This window comes from Dipodomys ordii, unplaced genomic scaffold, assembly GCF_000151885.1.
Source record: "Dipodomys ordii isolate 6190 unplaced genomic scaffold, Dord_2.0 Scaffold44, whole genome shotgun sequence".
Classification (NCBI taxonomy): Eukaryota; Metazoa; Chordata; class Mammalia; order Rodentia; family Heteromyidae; genus Dipodomys; species Dipodomys ordii.
This window is the reverse complement of record NW_012267260.1, coordinates 4,005,035-4,025,533: the sequence shown is the minus strand read 5'-3', so window position 1 is coordinate 4,025,533 and position 20,499 is coordinate 4,005,035. Positions and strand designations below refer to the sequence as shown.

At 51.3% G+C, this 20,499-nt stretch overlaps 1 protein-coding gene across 4 annotated transcripts in view; it reads left to right on the top strand.

Annotated features, from left to right (window-relative positions):
- The window catches only part of Tfap2b (transcription factor AP-2 beta (activating enhancer binding protein 2 beta)), a 28,073-nt gene extending 11,699 nt beyond the window's left edge, over window positions 1-16,374 (top strand). For 3 of the 4 annotated variants that reach the window (XM_013019262.1, XM_013019261.1, XM_013019263.1), the window contains 4 exons: window positions 4,869-5,088; window positions 6,445-6,563; window positions 8,864-9,005; window positions 12,140-16,374. In XM_013019262.1, coding sequence (XP_012874716.1) covers window positions 4,869-5,088; window positions 6,445-6,563; window positions 8,864-9,005; window positions 12,140-12,440 — 782 coding nt within the window. In that variant the 3' untranslated portion in view covers window positions 12,441-16,374. The remainder of the gene's footprint in view (window positions 1-4,868; window positions 5,089-6,444; window positions 6,564-8,863; window positions 9,006-12,139) is intronic. The other variant, XR_001175176.1, reaches the window with a different exon arrangement.
- Window positions 16,375-20,499: the final 4,125 nt, after the last annotated feature.

Here is a 20,499-nt window from a genome sequence, read left to right as displayed (position 1 = left end):
TCCTTCCTCCTCCTTCCTCCTCCTTCCTCCTTCTTCCAGCTTAAAAAGTCTACATAGCATCCTGAGCACCTTAATTGATTGAGGTGGAGAAATGGTGAGAACATGAGTGTCAGTTCCATTCTTTGATACTTGGGGTATTTTTTATTACATGAAGAAAGGTTCCTGGTATCCTATTTATATCTTTAAAGAGCCACAGGCAAACTAAGAAGTGCTTGGTTTAGCGCCACTGGTTAAAGGCCCTGCGTGCCCTCTGCCCCCTCCGGCCCGCCCCTTCCTCGCCAGGGAGGGATCAACAGGTCCATTCTGTCCAGGGGGAGAACGTTTTCCGAACTGAGTATTCTGATTTTCAACAAGTAGCCAGGGTCTGAGTGGCGTCGTTTGTTTTCTAACGGGCTGGACACAGAGTTTTCTAGAAGTGGCACCTTGTTGGTGAGAGCGCGGCCGGTGCATCGTGGACGTTCCTGGCGTCTGGGCAGCTCGGGATCGGTTTCCCCCGGCCCCTCGCTCTAATGAGGGCCGGGCCCCTTCTCGCACGTCACCAGCCTCATTTTTCAGCTGTTGTTTTGGTATCACCCCGGCGCTGATCGGCTCCCTCTCTCGTGATGTTTGCTATCTGGGCTTAGCTGACATTTCTGAAGTAATTTAGTTAAGAGGAAATGAGTTGTTCCCAGTAGAGTGGAGGGAGGTAGCCGGCCTGATAAATGGCTCTTTCATTTGAAGATCTCCAGAGCTCGTTTACGGCTAATTTTCTGTATTGGCCCCCTTTGAGCTATTAATGCAATCGGCAGGGACCGAGGCCCTCTCCTCGTGGCGGCCCCATTAGAGCTCCCATTAAGCCTCCGAGTCTCCAGTCGGTGGCAGGGGTAGCCGGGGAGGGGGTAATGAAAGGTGCTTTTTAAGCTCTCCTAATCTAAACCGGCAGAGGGTGGTTAATACGATTTGGAGGGGGCTGGTCAATGAGCAATCAATAAAGTAATAATGAGAAGGATTCGGTACATTAACAGTCTAAAAATCCAACGAGACATTAAAAAATCATTCTTAACCCTCAGTTCCATTAAGATTAGGAATGTGGGCGGGGCATGGGGGAGGTGCCATGCTAACAGAAATGATCATGGCTACTGTCCTATACCCTAAAACAAGGCTTACCTGGGCTTTCGGAAGGAGATTTGGGGGGAAGGGACAATCAGGGGCCAGGATGCCATCTGTTGGACACCTTAGACAGCAAAAAAATGTGCTGGGGTTTCTTGGAAAGGCAGTGAGGCTGGAGTCCAAGTTCACAGGTGTGGCGTGTTTTCCTGATCTTGGGGGATGCCCTGTTCGGTTAGTTTCACTTCGGTCTCTGCCCTCTTCTACATTGGTTTTTGCTTCTTCCATAAATGCTGGCCTCTTCACCCCCACCCCTGCCCCGCACGCACATTTCGATGAGGATTTTCTTCAGCAGGAGGGACAAGGCAATTGCCCAAATCTTAATTCCACTAGGTCTGTGGGAGATGGTCTCTTCTTGCCTAGAAGAGGAGGTACACGGAGTCTGTCAGCGCCCCCTAAAAGCTTCGAGAGCAGCTTCCATGTCTGAGGCTGGCTTGGGGCTCAACACCTCTCTCTCAGCCACAGAGCCTGAGATAGACTGCAGCCACCCAGGGAACAGTTGCAGTTCAGAGCGTTTTAACCCAGACACGAGCTCTGAGCATGTGGAGGCCGAGCAGATGTGAGTGACTTTCTCAAGGTCTCCTCAGGTGAGGACAGATGAAAGCTAATGCCGTGCCCCACCTCGCAGACCCAGATCCTATAGGAGGCAGGGCTGAAGAGTGGTCAGGGGTATTACCTTGCTGCTCGCTTCTTAGAGCACCTGAACCCTGGAGTCTATGGGGGAAGATTTCTCTCCCCGCCCCCATCTTCCCACCCACAGGAGCTCATCAGACACACAGTTCTCAAAGCTACGCGTTCACACGGAAGTTTGCGCTAAATTAGAGATGAACAGCTAGACTATTAACACGTTAGCTCTGTTTAGTCAACAAATGATAAGAAAAGGAGATTTTTCTGGTAAGTGTTTTCCCTTCCTTCCTGCCAGCTCCAAGTCACCCTCACAAGCCAGCGATCCGTCGTTAAGCCATTTCCATCCTCACCGTTTCATTCAAGGAAAGGGATGAGAAAGGTTTGGGGAGGCGGCACCCAGAGGTTGCATTTGCCACCCAAGGGAGAACGGAAGGGGGGAAAGACTACTTCTAATGCATGCGCAGAAAATTGTAAACATGTAAAGAACCAATAGGTTCATGCTGAGTTCTGCCTCGCTCTGTCTCCTCGCTATTTCCTGCTGTTGCTTTAAACCTATCTTAGTCATCTCTGCATTGCCTGAGCTGGAGCGGTGTGTGCTCGTAATTACTAACAAATCAACCGGGCCCTGGTGCTGGGTGCATTTATTGATAAGCTGGAGGAAAGCAGAAGGGGAAGACAAAGAGAATAAAACAGGAGGTTAATCAGCTGAGTAAGGCAGGTGTGGGGTGGAAGGGCACACGTAGAAGCTTTGGGCCAAAAGGGAGACTGGGGTGAGGAATCTGCAGGACACAGTGGAAGGGACCAGCGCTAGGCCCCGGGGTGGACAGAGGGTTGGTTAGAGGAACCAGATTGTGACACTTCCATCCGAAGAGGCAGGTCTAATCTGACACCCCAGCGCTTGCATTCAAGATGGTTGGGGGAGGGGAACCGCTCCGAGGTTGGGGAGGGGCTGGCACTAGGAGGAGGGCATTGAGGTGATAATGAAGGTGTGCAGAAGAAACACCCCGGGGGGAGAGAGACACACATCCTCAGAGAAAACAGCCCTTGTCAGGCAAATCAGGCAATTAACGACTGGACCGTGTGTGGGCAGGTTATAAAGTGTTTCCCAAAGTCCCAACTCCCCCCACCCCAAGCTGGTAAAATTCCAGTGTAAAGGGGCAGAAAGCTGAGGCCGGACGTGGCGTTTTCCACTTAGTGAGTAGGGCTCTTTGTTAACGTAGTATTGTGAAAGTGTTACCGAGTAGCAAAAAATGAGGGTTTCATAGAATTTGTTTCTACAGTATACATCATATTAAAACTGCAAAGAGTCATCACTATTTACGGGGGGAGTAGCTTACTAAATGGTAACTTCTGGAACCATTTGGATGGAGTGCCTCGAATGGGAGTCTGAAGTGTCGGGAAATCAGGTAGATTAGATTAGATGCGCGTGCTGTGGCCACAGCAAAATGATGGAGGGCTTGTTTCCTCTAGCTCTATCACCCACTCACTTAGTGACTTTAAACTCCAGATGTTATAGAAATCGGGGTACTCTACTGACTTGCTGCATAAGTCTGGTTGCTATACCGACTTCTGGCATGGTAAGCAAGCAACTTCCCTGCTAAGAAGATGAGGACCCAAGAAGAAAGGGGACCCCTCCCCCCAGTCCTTCCCTCTGCCATAGCACAGGGGATCTCCTGAGACCACGCCTCAATTTTGGAGAAACCCAATACATTTACCAAGCAGCAGTCTCAGAAGGAACTGCTTCCGTGTGTCTTCATTCCCTGTGGCTGGCGAAGCTTTATGTTCACTTTATATAAAGTGTTTACGAAAAGCAAAATGAAAAGTCCTAGTAAATAAAAGATTTGGGGCTCCGTCTGGCTTTTACACGTCTCCAGCCAATCATAGACGTCCGGCTGCTGTGATCTATGTGTGGGAGAAGGTGCGTGAGGAGCATCCTGGGGTTCATCCCCTCCACCTAGGGAGGTGGTACGTCTTATCTCACATCTAGAATTCTAGACTCCAGATGCTAGGAAGAGCTAGGAGAGTACATCTTTTCTCCTGTCAGGAATATAAGGGGGGACAGAGTCTTTATCAGCAAGATAGGAATAGGGAACCCCCCCCCCCACTCAAACGTGTATACACACACACAGCAGATGGCTGGCATCTCAATGTAGGCAAATCAGAAGTCACCTGCACGTGTATCTTCTCTGCTTTGGAGCGAGAAAAATGGGCTGGGGCGGTGTCCGATTCCACGGGGCCAGACTTCAGGGTTTGGGGGGGCTGACTGCTCCCCGTTCCCACCTCTCTCCTGACGTGCAGATGACACGGAAACACAATTAGACCCGAGCCCGGGCGGGGCCTGGCCAGGCCGGCGCGCAGGGCAGCCGTGGCCACCGGCTGTCAGCTCCGATTAACTTCTGCAGGAAGCATACCTGCGCCGCGTTCGTTATCAGTTCTGTGCCGAAACGAGAGACGGGGGGCGAGGCCAGGCCGTGGCTCCTGCGGGCCGAGGGGAGGGCGGAGGATGAGGGGCAGCGGTGTAAATCACCACCCGGCCGGCCCGGGGACCCTGTCGCTGGCCGGGTGACCTTTCCCCCGGGTGGGCGTCGCCCCCAGCCTGCAGATGGGGGTTAGGGGAGGAGGAAGGGACCCCACTGGAAAGCTGTGTGTGGTGCTCACCCCACCTCCTCTGCGCAGGTGGCCTGCCCAGTCTTGGGTACAGGGGTCCTGGGGACCGTCCTAGATCTGAATCCAGACAGAGAGAGAGAGGGGGGGAGGGGGACAGTGGTCAGGGCCCTGGGGGGACCCTCGTCCTCAGCCAGCCCCTGGTGACTCCCCGGGCATGCGGGCTGTCCCCTCTCCAGAGGACGCACGGGGGGGGGCTGGCTTCTAGGGTCCCGTCAGTGGCCTAGGGGGCGGGCCAGGCCGCGCATCCAGGGGGTGGGCAGCCGACCCCCACCCCCACCCCCGGCAGAGGCTCCACGGCCCCGGGGCCTCCCCGCCGGGGTCCCCACGCGCGCGTCCTGCCGGCCAGGTCGCCAGGATGGAAACCTTGATCGAATGTGTTTGTCTGTCTGTCTGTCTGTCTGTCTGTCTGTCTGTCTCCCTCTCTCTAGTTCCGGTTCCTCCCAAGTCCGTGACCTCGCTGATGATGAATAAAGATGGCTTTCTGGGCGGCATGTCGGTCAACACGGGCGAGGTGTTCTGCTCGGTGCCCGGCCGCCTGTCCCTGCTCAGCTCCACCTCCAAGTACAAGGTGACGGTCGGGGAGGTCCAGCGCCGGCTCTCGCCCCCCGAGTGCCTCAACGCTTCTCTCCTGGGCGGCGTCCTCCGGAGGTACGGGAGCCCCCAAACCACTTCCGACGGCCGCGCTGAGTAGGGCTCGCAGGCTCGCTGGACACGGAGGGGGGAGCCCCACGCGGTTGCCTAGCAACCGGAGACCCAGCGCAGCCCGGCTCCGCGCGCCGCTGCGGGCCACGTGCTGGCCGAGCCCCTCCGCGCGCCCGGGGCGCACCGCGCGCAGCCTCGCTCGCCCCCGCGGGCTCGGCCTTACCTACCCCCTGCTCCTAAGCACCTCGGGGTGCTGCTCTGCACCCCCAGAGCATCCCGGAACCGTCCTCCTCACACTCGTGTAATCCGACTCGGTTCTCCTCTATGGCGTGCTTGAAAATGCCGCTGGAGACGCTGGCCTGGATCTCACCACCGCTGCGTCGTGCGCGGTGGCCCTCCATTAAGCACGACCGAGTCCCTTCGGGATCACCCCCACCGCGGACAGCCAGCCAGCCACAGGGCACTTCACAGCGTTCACTGTCGGCACTCGGGTCCCAGGGGTCCCCAGGTCCCAGGGGAGAGGTGGCCTGTGACCTCCCAGGTCAAGTCCCTGTTAAATTCTTTGGGACACTGTGGCTGATGAAGAGACGTTAGAACAAGAGTTGGTGAATGAACCCACGTTCAGAGCCCAGGCGAATAGCTCAGAGGGAGAGGGAGAGAGAGAATGAATGAATGAATGAATGCAGGGGTGGCTTTTCCCGCCTATGTCTGCCCAGACTTCAGCTGGGGTGTGGCCCAGAAACTTTCTTAGTTGGAACCCTCTCCTTCTCCTTCCGGGTGGGTATTGGAGTGAGTCCTCTGAGCACTGGAGCCGGGAGGTCTCCAGCTCCACCTTGGAGCCTGGGTGCAGGCAACTTGTTCAAAGAGTTAGAGAACCTCAGTACTTTAAGGTCCCCCTGCGACCCCACTCAAGCGTTAACCTGCTGTTGGGAGGCTGGTGGTGAACCCCCAGTCCAGTCTTCTCTCCCCTCCTAAACCTCATACTCTGGACTTCCACCTGGGTGTGTCTTTCTGTTTCCTCAGCACGGAGGTCCCCGTTCCTCCTTTGTTTTGTTTAAGGGCTCTGGATGTTTGTGTCTGTGCGGACAATCTTCCTCCTAATGATTCTCATCTGGGATCCATTCCCTGCCCCCCCCCAAGATTTTTTTTAAAGAATTTTTTATGCTCTGTATTGCAGAAATTGAGCAAACCTCAGCAAACTATCGGCCAATATCCGAAAGGGGGAAAACGGGGTGGGTGGCGGGGAGTGCCAACCTCCAGTTCAAACGTCTTCAGGCTAGGCTGGGCTTGGGATCGCTAAGTCTAAACTTCATTTCAGGAGTACACTGAGGTTAATCAGAATGTTAATTCTTGCCATTTCAGAGCCAAATCGAAAAATGGGGGGAGATCTTTGCGCGAGAGGCTAGAAAAGATCGGTTTGAACTTACCTGCAGGCAGACGCAAAGCTGCAAACGTCACGTTGCTCACCTCTTTGGTGGAAGGTAAGCAAGAACGCGAGGCCGCCTGGACAGCGGCTCCAGGGGCTAGCCTCCCTGTCGGCTGGAGGCTGACATTTTACACCGTTCATGATTAAGGGGAAATCATTGCAATGGTCTGGCCTCTATGAGTTGGATGTCAAGCGGCTTCTGGGGAGAAGTTCAAAGGTCCTTTGACTTAGCAGGAGCCAGCAGTTTTAGAATGGCCAAGGGACTCTGTCAGGCTTTCCTGTGTCCTCAAGCGTGATCAGTGCCAGCTGGGGGGGGGGGGTTCACCTCAGCTCTCTACAGCCTTGCAAACCCCTTCTTAGGAATTCTTGCAATAGAAATTCCTCAAGCAGAAATCCATACCTGTTTTCACTGCTAGAAAACACACTGCAGGCAGGAGCCAGTCTGCTGGTTCTGAAAGCTGTGGGCCCTGTCTGCTGCAGCCTGCCTGGCAGTTGGGAAAGATGCCTCAGGGAAGGCCGGGGCTGCCTGGGGGAAAACTGGCAAAGGGGTGATGGGAAAATATGGATGGGAAAGTGTCAAGTTAGGTCTTCAGTCGAAATGTCATGAGTTGTGAAGGAAATAGCCGTAGTAGTAGTAGTTGCTTTGTTTGGGCCGGTATTGGGTCTTGAATTCAGGACCTCGAGCTCTGGGTTGGCTTTTTCTGCTCAAGGCTGGCACTCTACCATTTGAGCCACACCTCCACTTCCGGCTTCTTAATTGGAGATAAGAATCTCACTGCCTTTCTGCCGGGCTGGTTTTGAGTCTCACATCTCAGCCTCCTGAGCAGCTAAGGTGACAGGTGTGAGACACTAGCGCCTAGCCGTTATTGTAATAAGCAGCCTGGAATTTGCTCATCAGATTGGATTTGTGGGTGATCTTCTGGTATGTAATAAAGAAGCTCATCTGCATAATCTAGAACAAGCATATCTAGAGTTCAGTTTGCCGGGAGTGGAAGCAGGCGGGAAACCCAGCCAGATGGCACTCACCCAGGAAGGCACAGAGTTTTCTCTAGACTCTGGCTTGTTGGTCTTGGCTCTTTCTGCCATTTTTTTTCACGGAGGAGTTGGCTTTTGGAGGAGGGCATCTTAAAACCTTGAAACAGCAACCACCGGGGCATCGTCTTTACCAGCCTTACGTTTTGCCATCTTTTAGGCACATTTGTTTGCCCTATACTTGCCCTCCAACATTTTCAACTACCCTTTATCCCCTTTATCAGCAGCTGACTTTGAACCCTTGGAAGGGGGAGGGTAGGTTGTGTGGAGGGGGTGGTATTCACATCTTGTCCTTTAGGATTGTGCTCATATCACAATCCTCATTTTGAAAAATAGTCAAAGGTAATCTTAGCCCAGAGAGCAGGATTTGGGTTGGAGAAGGGAAGCAACTGGAAATCCCACTGAAATTCCAATCTTTCAGTTGGCAGTTTGGGGTTTTATAGATCCTTGTAAGCATCATGCCTGGAGTCTTTGTTATTATGATAATGATGATTAAAAGTAAGTCACGCTCCTTAAAAGTAATGTAGCTATGGGATAATTCAACATGCTTCCTTTTCATGTTTGTGATCCTTCCCCAAACCCCCTAAGGCTGTGCTTTAAAGGCTAATAATCTTTATTCAAAAGGGGCTTCCTCATAAGCTCTGAAATACCTTAGATGCCCGGGTTTTCTGTAGCTGCATCTTTGTGCAGTGGAAAATCTTGAAAGGATCATTGGTGACAGAAATGCACCAAGGAGAGAAACCTGAACACTACCTGGTGGAAAGGTGGCAAGGAGAATCACTGTTGCACTGCTCAACAGAAAAGAACAATCTTTCCATAGACTTTTTACATATATTCCTCAATATCTGTGGACATTCACCCGTGTGGATCATGCTTGTACGTATTAGTTATTAATAAGGGCCATTTTTCCTAATACTACTACAGGAAGGTGGTGGTGATGTTGAAATTTTATTTAATACAGGTGTAACTGAATCTTTATAAAGAAATGGGAGGGGTGGGGGAGGAATCTGGCTGGCCTATCTAGCCAAATGTCTAGATTGAGTGAAAAGGTAGCTCTTGAATTGATCAGCCCAACTCCCCATTTAGACAACACATGAAAATGTCCTGGCCATTCAAAGAGATGCCTAGCTAGGACGTGGCTCAGGGGGAGGCTGGGAACGAAGATTAGCTTTGACCCCTTGTGACTGTTGGGCCTCTGTCCTACATTTCTCTTGCACCAACACCTGGCCTCCTGTGGAAATCTGAACAGAGCGCACAAGTGTGTGACTCCAGCCCTTGGATGTTTGGGGACAGGGCAACGATTCTCTCCCACTGTCTTTGCAGGCGAAGCTGTTCACTTAGCTCGGGATTTTGGGTATATCTGTGAAACAGAGTTTCCTGCCAAAGCCGTCTCTGAGTATTTGAACCGGCAGCACACAGACCCCAGCGACCTGCACTCTAGAAAGAACATGCTGTTGGCCACCAAGTGAGTGTTCTAGAGCCTTCCTTTCCAGCTCCTACCCTGCTGGTCCACCCGCTTGGGAAGCAAGGTTGATGTTCTCTTCTGGGACAAGAAAGTGCCAAGGGCTTCCAGGCTGGGGTGCCACCTCCTCTTCCCTAGGGGTCGGGAGGGTTGAGGGGCTGGGGGTGAGTCTCCAAGTCTGGCATTTATTAATCCAAATGCAGGCGGTCCCCATTCTCTTCCATAACACTAGGCATACCAGGCAGACCTTCCCCCAATGGCTCCTTTCCCTCCCAGCTCATCCCAGGACCCCTGATGCCTGTTTTTGCCTTGATTTCCCATCTACTCCCCGTCAGAGCTGTGCGTGCCGCCCAGGGTGTCTGTATGTCACCCACGAGGGCCCATCTCTACCCACAGCTCTGATTACTCCAATTGTGACGGTGGTGTTTGTCATCTTCCGTGGACTTGTAAAATTTACTACAACTCCAGAGGGAAAAATAGTAAATCTCTGGCTAAATTTAGGTCTCGAGCTCATTTGAACTTTTACAGTGGGTTTTCTATTTATTTGATTTACTCCTGTCTTTGGGTTCCATGTCATATTGTTGGGTGTTTTATAGCAGGCTCAGGCCTGAAGTGGGCGGTGCTCAGAGCATGCGCCTGCCTGCCTGCACTCCCCATGATCTCTCTCTCTCTCTCTCTCTCTCTCTCTTTCTCTCTTTCTCTCTTTCTCTCTCTCTTCCTCCCTTCCCCCTCCCTCCCTCCCTCTCCCTCCCTCCAAGGCCGGCTGGGCTGGCCTAACCAGCAGCTCTCATTTATTTAGTGCTCCAGGACGCGCGGTTTGTTCCGTTGACAGCGTAATTTAAAGAAATATATGGAAGGCTGAAAAATCATTTGCTCAAATTTGTCCAGATGTTTTTGAGACGTGATTGGAATTTGATTGCCCCTTTCCACAGGGTCAAAAAATATTAATGTCCCAGAACTTTAATTGCTTACAGACCCTGGGTGAGGCTTTGAAGATTTAAAATGTTTAACTCTTAAACATTTGTTCTCTCCTCTTTTTTTTTTTTTTTTTGGCACTTGGGTAATGAGTACAAACTTACGGAAAGACTTTAACCATCTCCCCGCAGTGATCAAACCCTGGCACGTACAGCTTCTCCTCCTAATGTAACAGCTAGCCTGGGATAGATCTTTGTGGGGGGGGGGGTGTCTGCTGCTCTTCTCCCTCTCTGCTGCCAGTGGAACCTGTTGTGCCTTGTGGGAAAAATAGACGCACAGAAGCAGGATGTGCGCCAGATAACAGGTTCTCACAAAGCCTCTGTGCTTCCTGCAGGGCAATGCGTCTGCCCTTTGGGGGCTTTGTGGCCTTTTAAATTATTATTATTTTTGCCAGTACTTTGTAACCTGGAGTGAAAATCAGAATTACCTAGGGAACTTTCCCAAGAAATGTATACCTGGACTTCTCCCCCAAAGCCTTTGACTGGAAAGGTTAGGAGGATATTAAGTGGGAGAGTTTGTTGTTGTTGTTTGTATTGTTTTGCCCCTCTACTAATTCTGTCATCCTAGCTGCTCAGGAGTCTGAGATCTGGGGATCATGGTTCAAAGCCAGCCTGGGCAGGGAAAGTCCATGAGACTTTCCCTCCAATTAACCACCAAAAAGTAGAGCTGTGCCTCCAGTGGTAGAGCATTAACATTGAGAAAACAAAACAACCAAAAAACAAGGATAGTGCAGCTCTCTCTCTCTCTCTCTCTCTCTCTCTCTCTCTCTCTCTTTCTCTCTCTCTCTCTCTCTCACACACACACACACATACTCACACACACTTTACCTTTGGTAGCTGGAAACAGTTCCTTGTTTCCTCCCTAGATGGGAAGACATCTGGGCCTGCTGGGAATGAAAAGGCAGGGTTTGAATACAGTGCCTGTCAGTGTGCTGTATCTGCTATCTACAAGGCCATCCTTCAGCTGAGGGGATGGAGGGTGTAGGTGTTGACCTCTGGCCTGTTCCTAAAGTGGCAGAACTCTGGGGAAGGAGGTCCCAGGATCCTTCAACACCAAAACCTGGTCCTGATCACCAGGCTGGGCACTGTCAGTCAGCTCCCAGGCTATGTCCTCGGGACCAGGACAAAGATCCTAACAGTTTTGCTTCTCTTAAGACCCCAGGGACCAGAAGCTGGGTGGGGTCAGGTGACCGGGAGAAGTTCTGCTGGCCGGTGTGTGGCTGGCCGGGCAGAGCTGGGCATTTTACCTTCAGGCCTACATCCCTCCTGCCCACCTCGATACTAGACATTTCTTCAAGAAGCTCAATCCGTAGTTAGGGCACAGGACTCCTTAGGCTGGGAAATGTCTGAAATTGTAGGTGCCTAGAGGAATTGAAAAACCACCACCAACAACAACGAAATCTTTCCTCCCTAGTGTCTTCACAGTCTGCCTTTACATCTGATTTCAAGTTTATGGAAATCTGCTATATTGGCAACAATCCTGTTATGCAGTGATTTTTTTTTTGGAGTAGCTCACACTTGTAAAAATTGAGAGAGAGAAAGAGAGAGAGAAAGATATTTTTCTTTTTGAAAAGAAGGTAGAAAATACCTCAGTCCCCAAACACTGCAGGTACACAGGTTTCTGCTTTCTGAACAGAATCAGCATTCTGTCTCCGAATAAACAGCTTCTTGCCCCGGGGCCATGCGCCAAGGCTCTAGCAATCTGTTTGTAGGAGAGGGACAGTCTTGTGGCTGTGGGGCCTGAATCTTCCGGGGCTCTGTGTGTGTGTGTGTGTGTGTGTGTGTGTGTGTGTGTCTGTGTGTGTGATTTCTAAGAGGCAGGTTGGAGAAGCAGGAGAAAGGAGGATTTCTTTGTTTATTATTTATTTATTTTTGGGGAAAGAATGCCAGGTAAGAGATAAAAAAAGGGATGATTCACAGCACAAACACATAGGGTGTCTGCCACGCAGAGGCGCAGAGAGGCAGGCTGGGGGCTGATGGGGGATGGAACCTCGCTCCCTCCCCAGCTGCTGGGGTCGGGGTGGGGGTGGGGACCTCGGAGGAGCTGGGGGAAGGAAAGAAGGAAACAGAGCGGAAGGGCGCGCATTAGCCGAGCTCTGCAGTGACCCCAGGGCCCCCGTGGTGAAGTCTCTTCTCCATCCCCCCCCTCCTACCCCCTTGCAGGCAGCTTTGCAAAGAGTTCACCGACCTGCTGGCGCAGGACCGCACCCCAATCGGGAACAGCCGGCCCAGCCCCATCCTGGAACCCGGGATCCAGAGCTGTCTCACGCACTTCAGCCTCATCACGCACGGCTTCGGCGCCCCAGCCATTTGCGCAGCCCTGACAGCCCTGCAGAACTATCTCACCGAAGCCCTCAAAGGCTTGGACAAGATGTTCTTGAACACCACCTCCACTAACAGGCACACGTCTGGGGAAGGCCCAGGTAGTAAAACTGGCGACAAGGAGGAAAAACACAGGAAATGAAAAAACAAATAATAATTTAAAAAAAAGAAGGAAAAATGTTTTAAATACAAAAGGAGAACAGAACAAAAGTTAATTTTAGCTTTAAAACAATATTGGATTGGCTTTGGAAGAATTTCAGTAGGTAGACGACACATACAATCATGGAGGAAATAAAACACAAAACCAAGTTTAAAGAGACGAGAAAGCTAAATAACTTACAGACCGAGGCTTGACCACGGCGTCGATGTCGCTTCTCAATGCCAATGTCAAGATGCCCTTGAGGACTGCCCTCCGGACCTTCTACAAATCTGTTTTTTCCAGCCTAGTCATACCGATAATAAAAGACACTATGGTGTCCCCCTTACCCTTTTTGGAAAATAAACCTAAGACTAAACGTGAAACGACACTAACTTATTGGAAGAACAGCGGAGACGCGTTGGTGGCAAGACCTTTGAGAGCGGGTTCACTGAGATGCACGAACTTTTTAATTCTTAGGTTTTTGGGTTTGGTTTGGTTTGGTTTTTCAAAGGCAATCCTTGAAGCTCCCCTCTCCATTCTCCCCCCCCATCCTTCTCCCCAGCCAGCCTTTTTTTCCACGCGGCCTTCCTTTCCCTCACACGGTGGTGGGGAGCCCGTGGGGGTGCAAAGGAGTGTGATCAGCCCCTTTGGGTGGCTTTAGCCCCCTCCCCCAGCAGCCCCTCCCTCCCTCTCCAGGCCCAGAGGGTCCCAGGTCACCCACCTTGCAATTCCTGGGCCGTGGGTGCTTAATTAGGGAGGGCCTGAAACGGGTGGAGTAGGGGAGGGCGTGTAGGAGCTCATCCTCTACTTGTTTATGGTTCCCGCCTGCAGAACGGCAGAGGAAATTCAAGGCAAATAACTTGGTTCAGATCCCTCCTAAATTCCTCTCACAAAGGTGATGCGTTCCCGGCACCTGCAGCGAGTTTCGCCTTTGTCCTAACATTTGTGTCATCTACCAATTTTAAGAAGTAGAGTAAACACACACACACACACACACACACAAATCCCACCACCACGAATACATTGCTTAGTATGTAATTCCTTCCAGGGGTATGTACCGTTTCATTCTCTTCTGTTTCCCAAAGCGTTGCCCGCATGGTTTATGAGCTTGTTCAAAGAAGACTCCAGCTTCCTACACAATCTATAAGGTACTGACACACACACATACACACACACACACACACACAATCTGGTTTATGGTTTTTATTTTACTTTATTTTAATCAAAGCCAGTGTGCCAGGATTCTGCAGGCTCTCTTTAAAGAAGCTCAAAGGGAATCATTGAGAAATTGGCCAGACGGGGGCTAGCAGCTTTGAATCAACTTGGTTAACCAAGCCCCTCCGGGGAAGGGGTGGGGAGGAAAAAGCAACTTTCAGAGGAAGCAAAAGGAAGGGCTGTAGGAGTGCAGGACTGTGGTAGCTTAGATTCTCTGACCCTGGGCTCTTGTGTGTGTGTGGGGAAGTCTACGGTTTTAATGGGAAAAGCACTATTATTATTATTGTTATTATTTTGCTGACGGGAATGCAGGAGGGGTGGCATGGTCAGGTGTCTGTGCAGCCGTTGCCTGCCTGCAAGATATTTTATGAATGAGACCCCCCCACACCCTGTGATGGTCTAAAATGGTTAGCTAATGCAAAACAAACGGGCATGCATTTGGGCTTTGAGTCGTCCTGCTCAGCTACCCTGGGAATCTTTCCAGGGGATTCCTTCTATGCACTTAATATTGCTCACGTCTGTGGAGCCCAGCTTCTTTCTCAGGCCCCAATCTGAGCCTTCTGTCGAAATAAAAACCTGGACTTGGTGGGATAGGACTCTTCCATCCAGTGCAGATGCTAGCGTCTCTGTAAAGTGGTGCAGGCAGGCCCTGGGCTAGGGTCAGGGCGAGGGTCAGCCTGGACAGGCGTTGAGATGTTCTGCTGGGCGAGGTGTTAGTAAAGTGAGGAGAGCTTTCCTGGAACATTTGGGTGGCAGGAAGGTGGTTTTGGGGTCCCCAGCTCCGTTCCTCTTCTGGGGCCCACACCACCAAGCCCCCCCCTCCACGTTCTGGAAAGTGTGGCCCTCACTCAGCCCTCCCCTCCCCACCTCTGAGGCTTGGTATGTGTTCTGCTTGCTGGAGGCCGGGGAACGGCACTGAACCCAACGTCTCCTTTCCTTGCAGGGCAGCGCGCCCAACGCGTGTGACCTGCGAGGAGGAGGAGGCGGTGGACTGGGCTTGCGCCCCGGCTCTCCCCAGGCAGCGGCTGCAGGCTCGCCCTCAGCGCTCGGCCCTTCTCACGGGGCCTCAACCCCCAAGGGCTTAGGCGGCTGAGAACACCCAGCTCTCCTCTAGGTAAAAGGGCAGAGCCCCCCCGGGCTGCAGGTGGGAGGGGTCCCTCCACAGCACAGGCCTTTGGCCACCAGTAGCTACCCAGCAGAGAGGAACAGAAAGAGAGAAAGAGAGAGAGAGAGAGAGAGAGAGAGAGAGAGAGAGAGAGAGAGAGAGAGAGAGAGAGAGGGACAGACGATGGACAGGTTTGGCCCCATGACCACAGCTTCTGCAGTTGCATTGTCCCCATACATTTTCCAGGGACTCTTAGGGCTGGACCGGGTGCCCTGGGGCACCCTGTGTTCCCCCCTGGGGAGCCACCTCCCCCTTCACCTCTTTTCCTTTCATGTAGGACCCTTTGCTTTCCTTAGCCAGGATTGCTACGCTGATCTGATAATTGAGTTATTAAAAGATTTGGTTTCCTTGGGCTTATAAATCAATAAACAGTAGGATTAACTCAAGAGTTTGCCTTTTAAGTGGAGGGAAACGTGGAAGGCCCTTTGAGCTTTGTTTTCAGACCAAGCAGGTGAGGTGTGGCTGGGCTGTCCCGTGCCCTGCCCCCCCAGGCAGGGGTGTCCCCCACGCCTGCTGGGGGTGGGGGGCTTTGCAGGTTCCCAAACCCTTCTGCACCCCCCTCACCCCCAAGGCTGGTCATGAATGATCTCCTATTTTCTCTCCTTTCTGGCCTTCAAACTCCTCCACCTCCATTTCCCCTCCACCCCCATACACATATTTTCAAAGACCTGAGGTATGTGTCCTTGGGCCCCGTGAGATCACTTTCTCTCCAGGAGTTGGATAGGAATGAATGGATAGAACCTCAGTCTCCGGGACTTACTGCACACACCAAGTTCCTCTGTGCAGGAGTCCTGGTTACCAGTGTCGAGGAGCACATTTGTCATCACCACTGATGTCTTGTACTGTGTAATTGTGGGAAGGAATTAGCACCCTTAGACCACCTGATGTCTCCTCCAACCCCCAATGGTGTGGCCCTCCTTGCTTGATGGGTATTAAATTATGGGCAGAAGAAAAGAGAACGATTGGAATTCATTTTTTTTTGGTTTCTTTCAAAAACTGGAATGAACACTATCCTTTACATGCCAAGCCCGACCACTCTTTTGAGCTGGTCTCTAAATTACTAACCTTGTTTTTGTCATACAATCAAGAAGTATCCATCTATTGACTCTTCAGCACAAAGCTGTAGAGGGTACCGGAGGCTTCAGCGTGTACATATTTATTTATGCTTAATTTAATGGGAATGTGTAAATATGGCCAGCAAGTAGTTTGGGATTATTTATCTGTGAATCTATACCTCTGTGAATGGGTGGTTTTAAAAAAAAATTACCGCTTGACCCTAGGTAGACTTCTATCTGAACTTTTCTGTTCTTTATAGACAAGCTGTTATGGTATTGGGTAGAAATTGGTTTATTGTCCAGTGTTGATCCGATTTACATAAATAAAAAGATTGTTGTGTTTTTGTTGTGGTTTTACCTTCAGTCTCTTAAATGTGAATATTGCTTAATTTAGACAGAAAAGACATGTTGCAAAGGCAGTTTTCTTTTTGCTTCCCCTGCCCCAGGGCTATTCAGCATTTTTGTTACAACAGGATTATAATAAATTTTGCTTATCAAGAAAGATGAACACTTTTGTTTTCAGTAAATATTGTTTATTTAGCTCTGCCATTCCAGATTGATATTTTTTTTCCTCACCTGATTTCAGCCAGGTTGGTAATAAAAGTTAATTTTGTCTTAAAAATAAGGTAGGAGTCACATTGACTCCCAGGGTAACTGAAAGATTCTGGGTTGGCATCAAAGATGAGGAGGCCTCGCTTGTCTGCTGATAGGATGGCGTATGGCAAAGCTATTCCCAGAAGGAGGTGGTACCCAAGCCTGCACCTCAAATGACCGACCGGGGGCATGCAGGAGTTAACTATCCCATTCCAGGATGGAGTAAGACCCTGACCTCATGAGACACACAAAACCCTCATGAGTCAAACGGGGGAAATTCCCCTTGCTAAGGAAGAAGAAAGCTGCCGTGTCCCGGAAGCTAGGCTCAGGGGCTACGTTCTTACATAGGTTTAGTCCATCTTTGAAACAGTTCAGTGACTAAATATCGCAGTCTGTATTTTACCTTGAGGCTGGGGTATGTCGCCTGAGGACAGGAAAGCAGAAACATCCATGATACTGTTCACCTCCCATAAGTCACTAATTCCTTTTTGGGGGGGGGTCATGGCTTTCCTCTGTACAATGTGAATGGCTTCAAGTCCTTTTCCTGTACCATCTGCCTAATTTAATTATTAAAACCAACATACAAGTACATTTAAAGAGAATCAGAACGGTTTGACCTCGACATCAGATTACGTGATAGTGCTTCACTGCGAATGGTGTGCCTCCTCTCCAGCTTTCTGTCCTTCTGGCCAGTCTTTTCCACATGGATTCCTCCATAGGGAAAAGCTGAGGGGACCAGGGAGCCCATTTGACATGAGATTTTCTTCCTTGTTGCCTTTGGTGTTGAGTTAAAGTGGGGAAGACAGGTAGAGTGATTCTGTTGTAAATAATGAACTAGAAAAACAAGAAAGCCATGGAGGAAAGAAGGAAGCAAAACAAGGCAAAACAAAACAAAAACCCAAGGGAGTGTAAGGGGGAGTCCATGTAGTCCCTTGGCTTGTTTTGGTCTTGGCTCCATGAGTTCCTCTTCCATTTGCTGGGCAGAGTGTGGGGTGGTTGTGACACTGGTGTTATAGGACAGATCCCACGCCAGGCTTTCTTACAGTAGGTGCACGGGGGTCCTAGAGGAACAGACTCACAATCTGTTGTCCTGCACACCAGCACTCATACCTGTCCAACATTTGACAAGGAGAGAGTCTGAGGTTAAAAACCCTTGTTAGCTCAAACTCAAGATCCTGAGGGGTGGGAGCTGTGCGGGAAAGAACCTAGAAGGGTCAGAAAGTGAAGAGAAAGGAATTGGAAGCTGCAGACATCTGTGTCTGACAAAACTCCTTGAGCTGCTCTTCAAGCTCCAGTCTCTGCCTCGCTGTTTCACCAGGCACGGGAGGGAGGGAGGGAGGGTAGGGCTGGGGTGGCTGGCTAGGTGTGTGACCCAGGAGGAGCAAAGGTTGCTACACTTACCTGCCAGGAGATCAGTCCAAGTATGCAGCTCACAGGCACCTGTAATTTAAGGGCCTGATTAAAAATGGAATAGGAAGAAAATTATTATTATTATTATTAGGCCGCCTTATTATTTGCAAACAACATACTCACCAACCCTTCTCCCGGAGACCCTGAAGATCAGAGCTAGGAGCAGCAGCACTGCTAGTCATGTGGTTGACCTGTCCCTCTGGTCCTGAGGACATTCGGAGCACCCCAGGAAAAGCTGACTTCGTGCTCCAACTTGAAGACTATGCTGAAGTCTCAGAAATGAACCGTGTAGCTCACGAGTCCATTCGTGTTACTTTCCCAGCCATGTGTTTGTAAGTGAACCAGTGCTGGTTCTCTGAATCCAAGCCGATGAAGTGGAAGTCTTTCCCGCACATCTTCCCCGTGGCTTTGACCAACCACGTATTCTCTGCAGATCTGACTCACAAGGGGGAGGGGGTGGCACACCTCCCTCCTGGGTGTCCTCCTCCAGCGAGGTTGCACAGGTGGAAGGGGTCCTGTGGAAAGGGAGGGTGGATAAGCCACGCTGCGTTCTTGACTGTGCTTCCTTGGTCTAATGCTGCACTCACGCCATGCATCTTTCCTGTCACGTTGACTCTTGTGACCATGAGCAGCCGGGTCCTGACCGCAGCTCCTCTCGTGGCTCACGCGAAGCTCCTGTTCAAAGCCCGCACAGCCACTGTTGTGCACGTGTACACAAACACAGCACCCCGAGGATGGGGTTTGCAGGGGAGAATTCAAATGGGGTCATTCCTTAGAAAAATGAACTCATAACCTAACAAAATGAATGCCAGGAGGCCGGCGCTTGAAGGGTGGATGGGGGGGGGAGGAAATGCAATAATTATTCAATGTGAAACTAGGAAAACTGAGGGGAGAGGTTGGGCTGGGGGGTGGGGTTCAAATGACTAAAGGGGCGATGAGGACCAGGATACACTGTACTTACAAATTGACTTGTTGAGATGGTAACCCTTCTGTACAACTACTTAAAGATAATAAAGATGTATTTAAAAATAAGGAGGCCTTGTAAACAGCCCCAAGGGCTTCTGCAGTACCAGTATGAGCTTCCACAAATAGATTTCTTGGTTCCCCTTTCCCAGTTTCCCTACAGAACCCCTGCCCAAGGCCATGGCTGCAAGCTCAGGTACCACACAGGTGCGTGCATGTGTGTGTGTGTGTGTGTGCACGCACGCACGCGCGTGTGCACTGCAGCCTGCCTGGAACCAGAGGTACAGGGCACCCAGCTGCACATGCTCTCTGGGATATGAGGCAGGGTGAACAGAGGCAAGTGAACACAGGTTGGGTGACTGAAAGCCAGCACACGCGTGTATTCATGCACACGCCCCCTTGGGGGAAATCACCCCAGTGCCAGGCCCTTCCTGCATCCTGCAGGGTTTCTCTGAGCACCCCGGGGACCCGGGCGCCGGGTGTGTGAAAGGCTGCAGGTGGACAGTGCCCTCCCCCCCACCACTTCTCCTGGTTGGTTTGGGCGAGCGGTGCTGTTGCATTCAGTGCTGGTCATAAGTAGCACAGTCAACAGTGAGATCTGGTCCACTCGGGGCCAAGTGAACCGGTGGCTGCTCAGGCGGCCTTTTCTTTCTCTCTTCTCTGCAAATGGTTGCAGCCTTGCTTCTGGAGCAGACGCAAGTGTGAGGAATCCGGGCCTCAATCAAGGGCGGCACCTGCCGCCCAGCAAGGCCTCTGCACAGAAACTCTCTCGTTTCTTTCATTTTAAACAGCAGCAGGATGGCCGATGGACTGAGCCACGCGTGACTGGCCCAGGCACGGCGGGGTGGGGGGCGGGGAGGCAGCTCTGCACACACCTGTAACTCCTCCGTGTTGGAGGAGATCGTGGCACACGTTTTGAGGATGTGGCTGCCCGATGTCATTAGCTGAAGCATGTGCACCCAGCCATTGGCTTAGCCAATGCGCGTAGACAGTGTGGCTTTGGATCCAGTGTCAGTGACAGTGACGGCGGCGGTGGGTGTGTCCGCCCTGTGTTCTCAAGGTGTAGAGTTAGTTGTGTTCACCCAATGGCTGGGGCATGATTTGGGGGTACAGGAGCTCTGGGATTGGGATTGCCTGTGCACACACCGTTCTTTCCAGGTGGAAATTCCCCATCTCCGAAGGCCCTACTGGGGGGACTGGCATCCTGGATCAAAACCAGCCAGTGAGCTCCAGCACTTAACACGTGAACCCTGGGATCCTGTGTGCGGGAATCCAGACCTGGGTTAGGGGGCCCCCTGACTGCAGAAAAGAGCTGGTGGCTGTGCTCGTGGGCAGAGTATGGCCCGTGAGGAGGCCCTGCAAAGCGCAGGCTGCCAGCTCTCTGTGAACTCTAGATTTAGAGAGGGCCGGCGGTGAGGGCACAAACAGGGAGAAGCAGGACGAGGAGCGAATGCAAGCGTTCAACTAAACCCCGGTGGTCCACCGACTCCCATCAAACAAAACAGAAACGTGAGTTTTAAAAAAAAGAGGTTCAGGGCTTTTTAGGTCAAGATAAACTTTCCATAAATGTGATCTCCCGTGACAATGAGAAGTGCTTTCTGCTGAGTGACTAGGCCAGAGATAGGGTTTTGGAATCGTAGTTCAAATTGCTTATGATTAG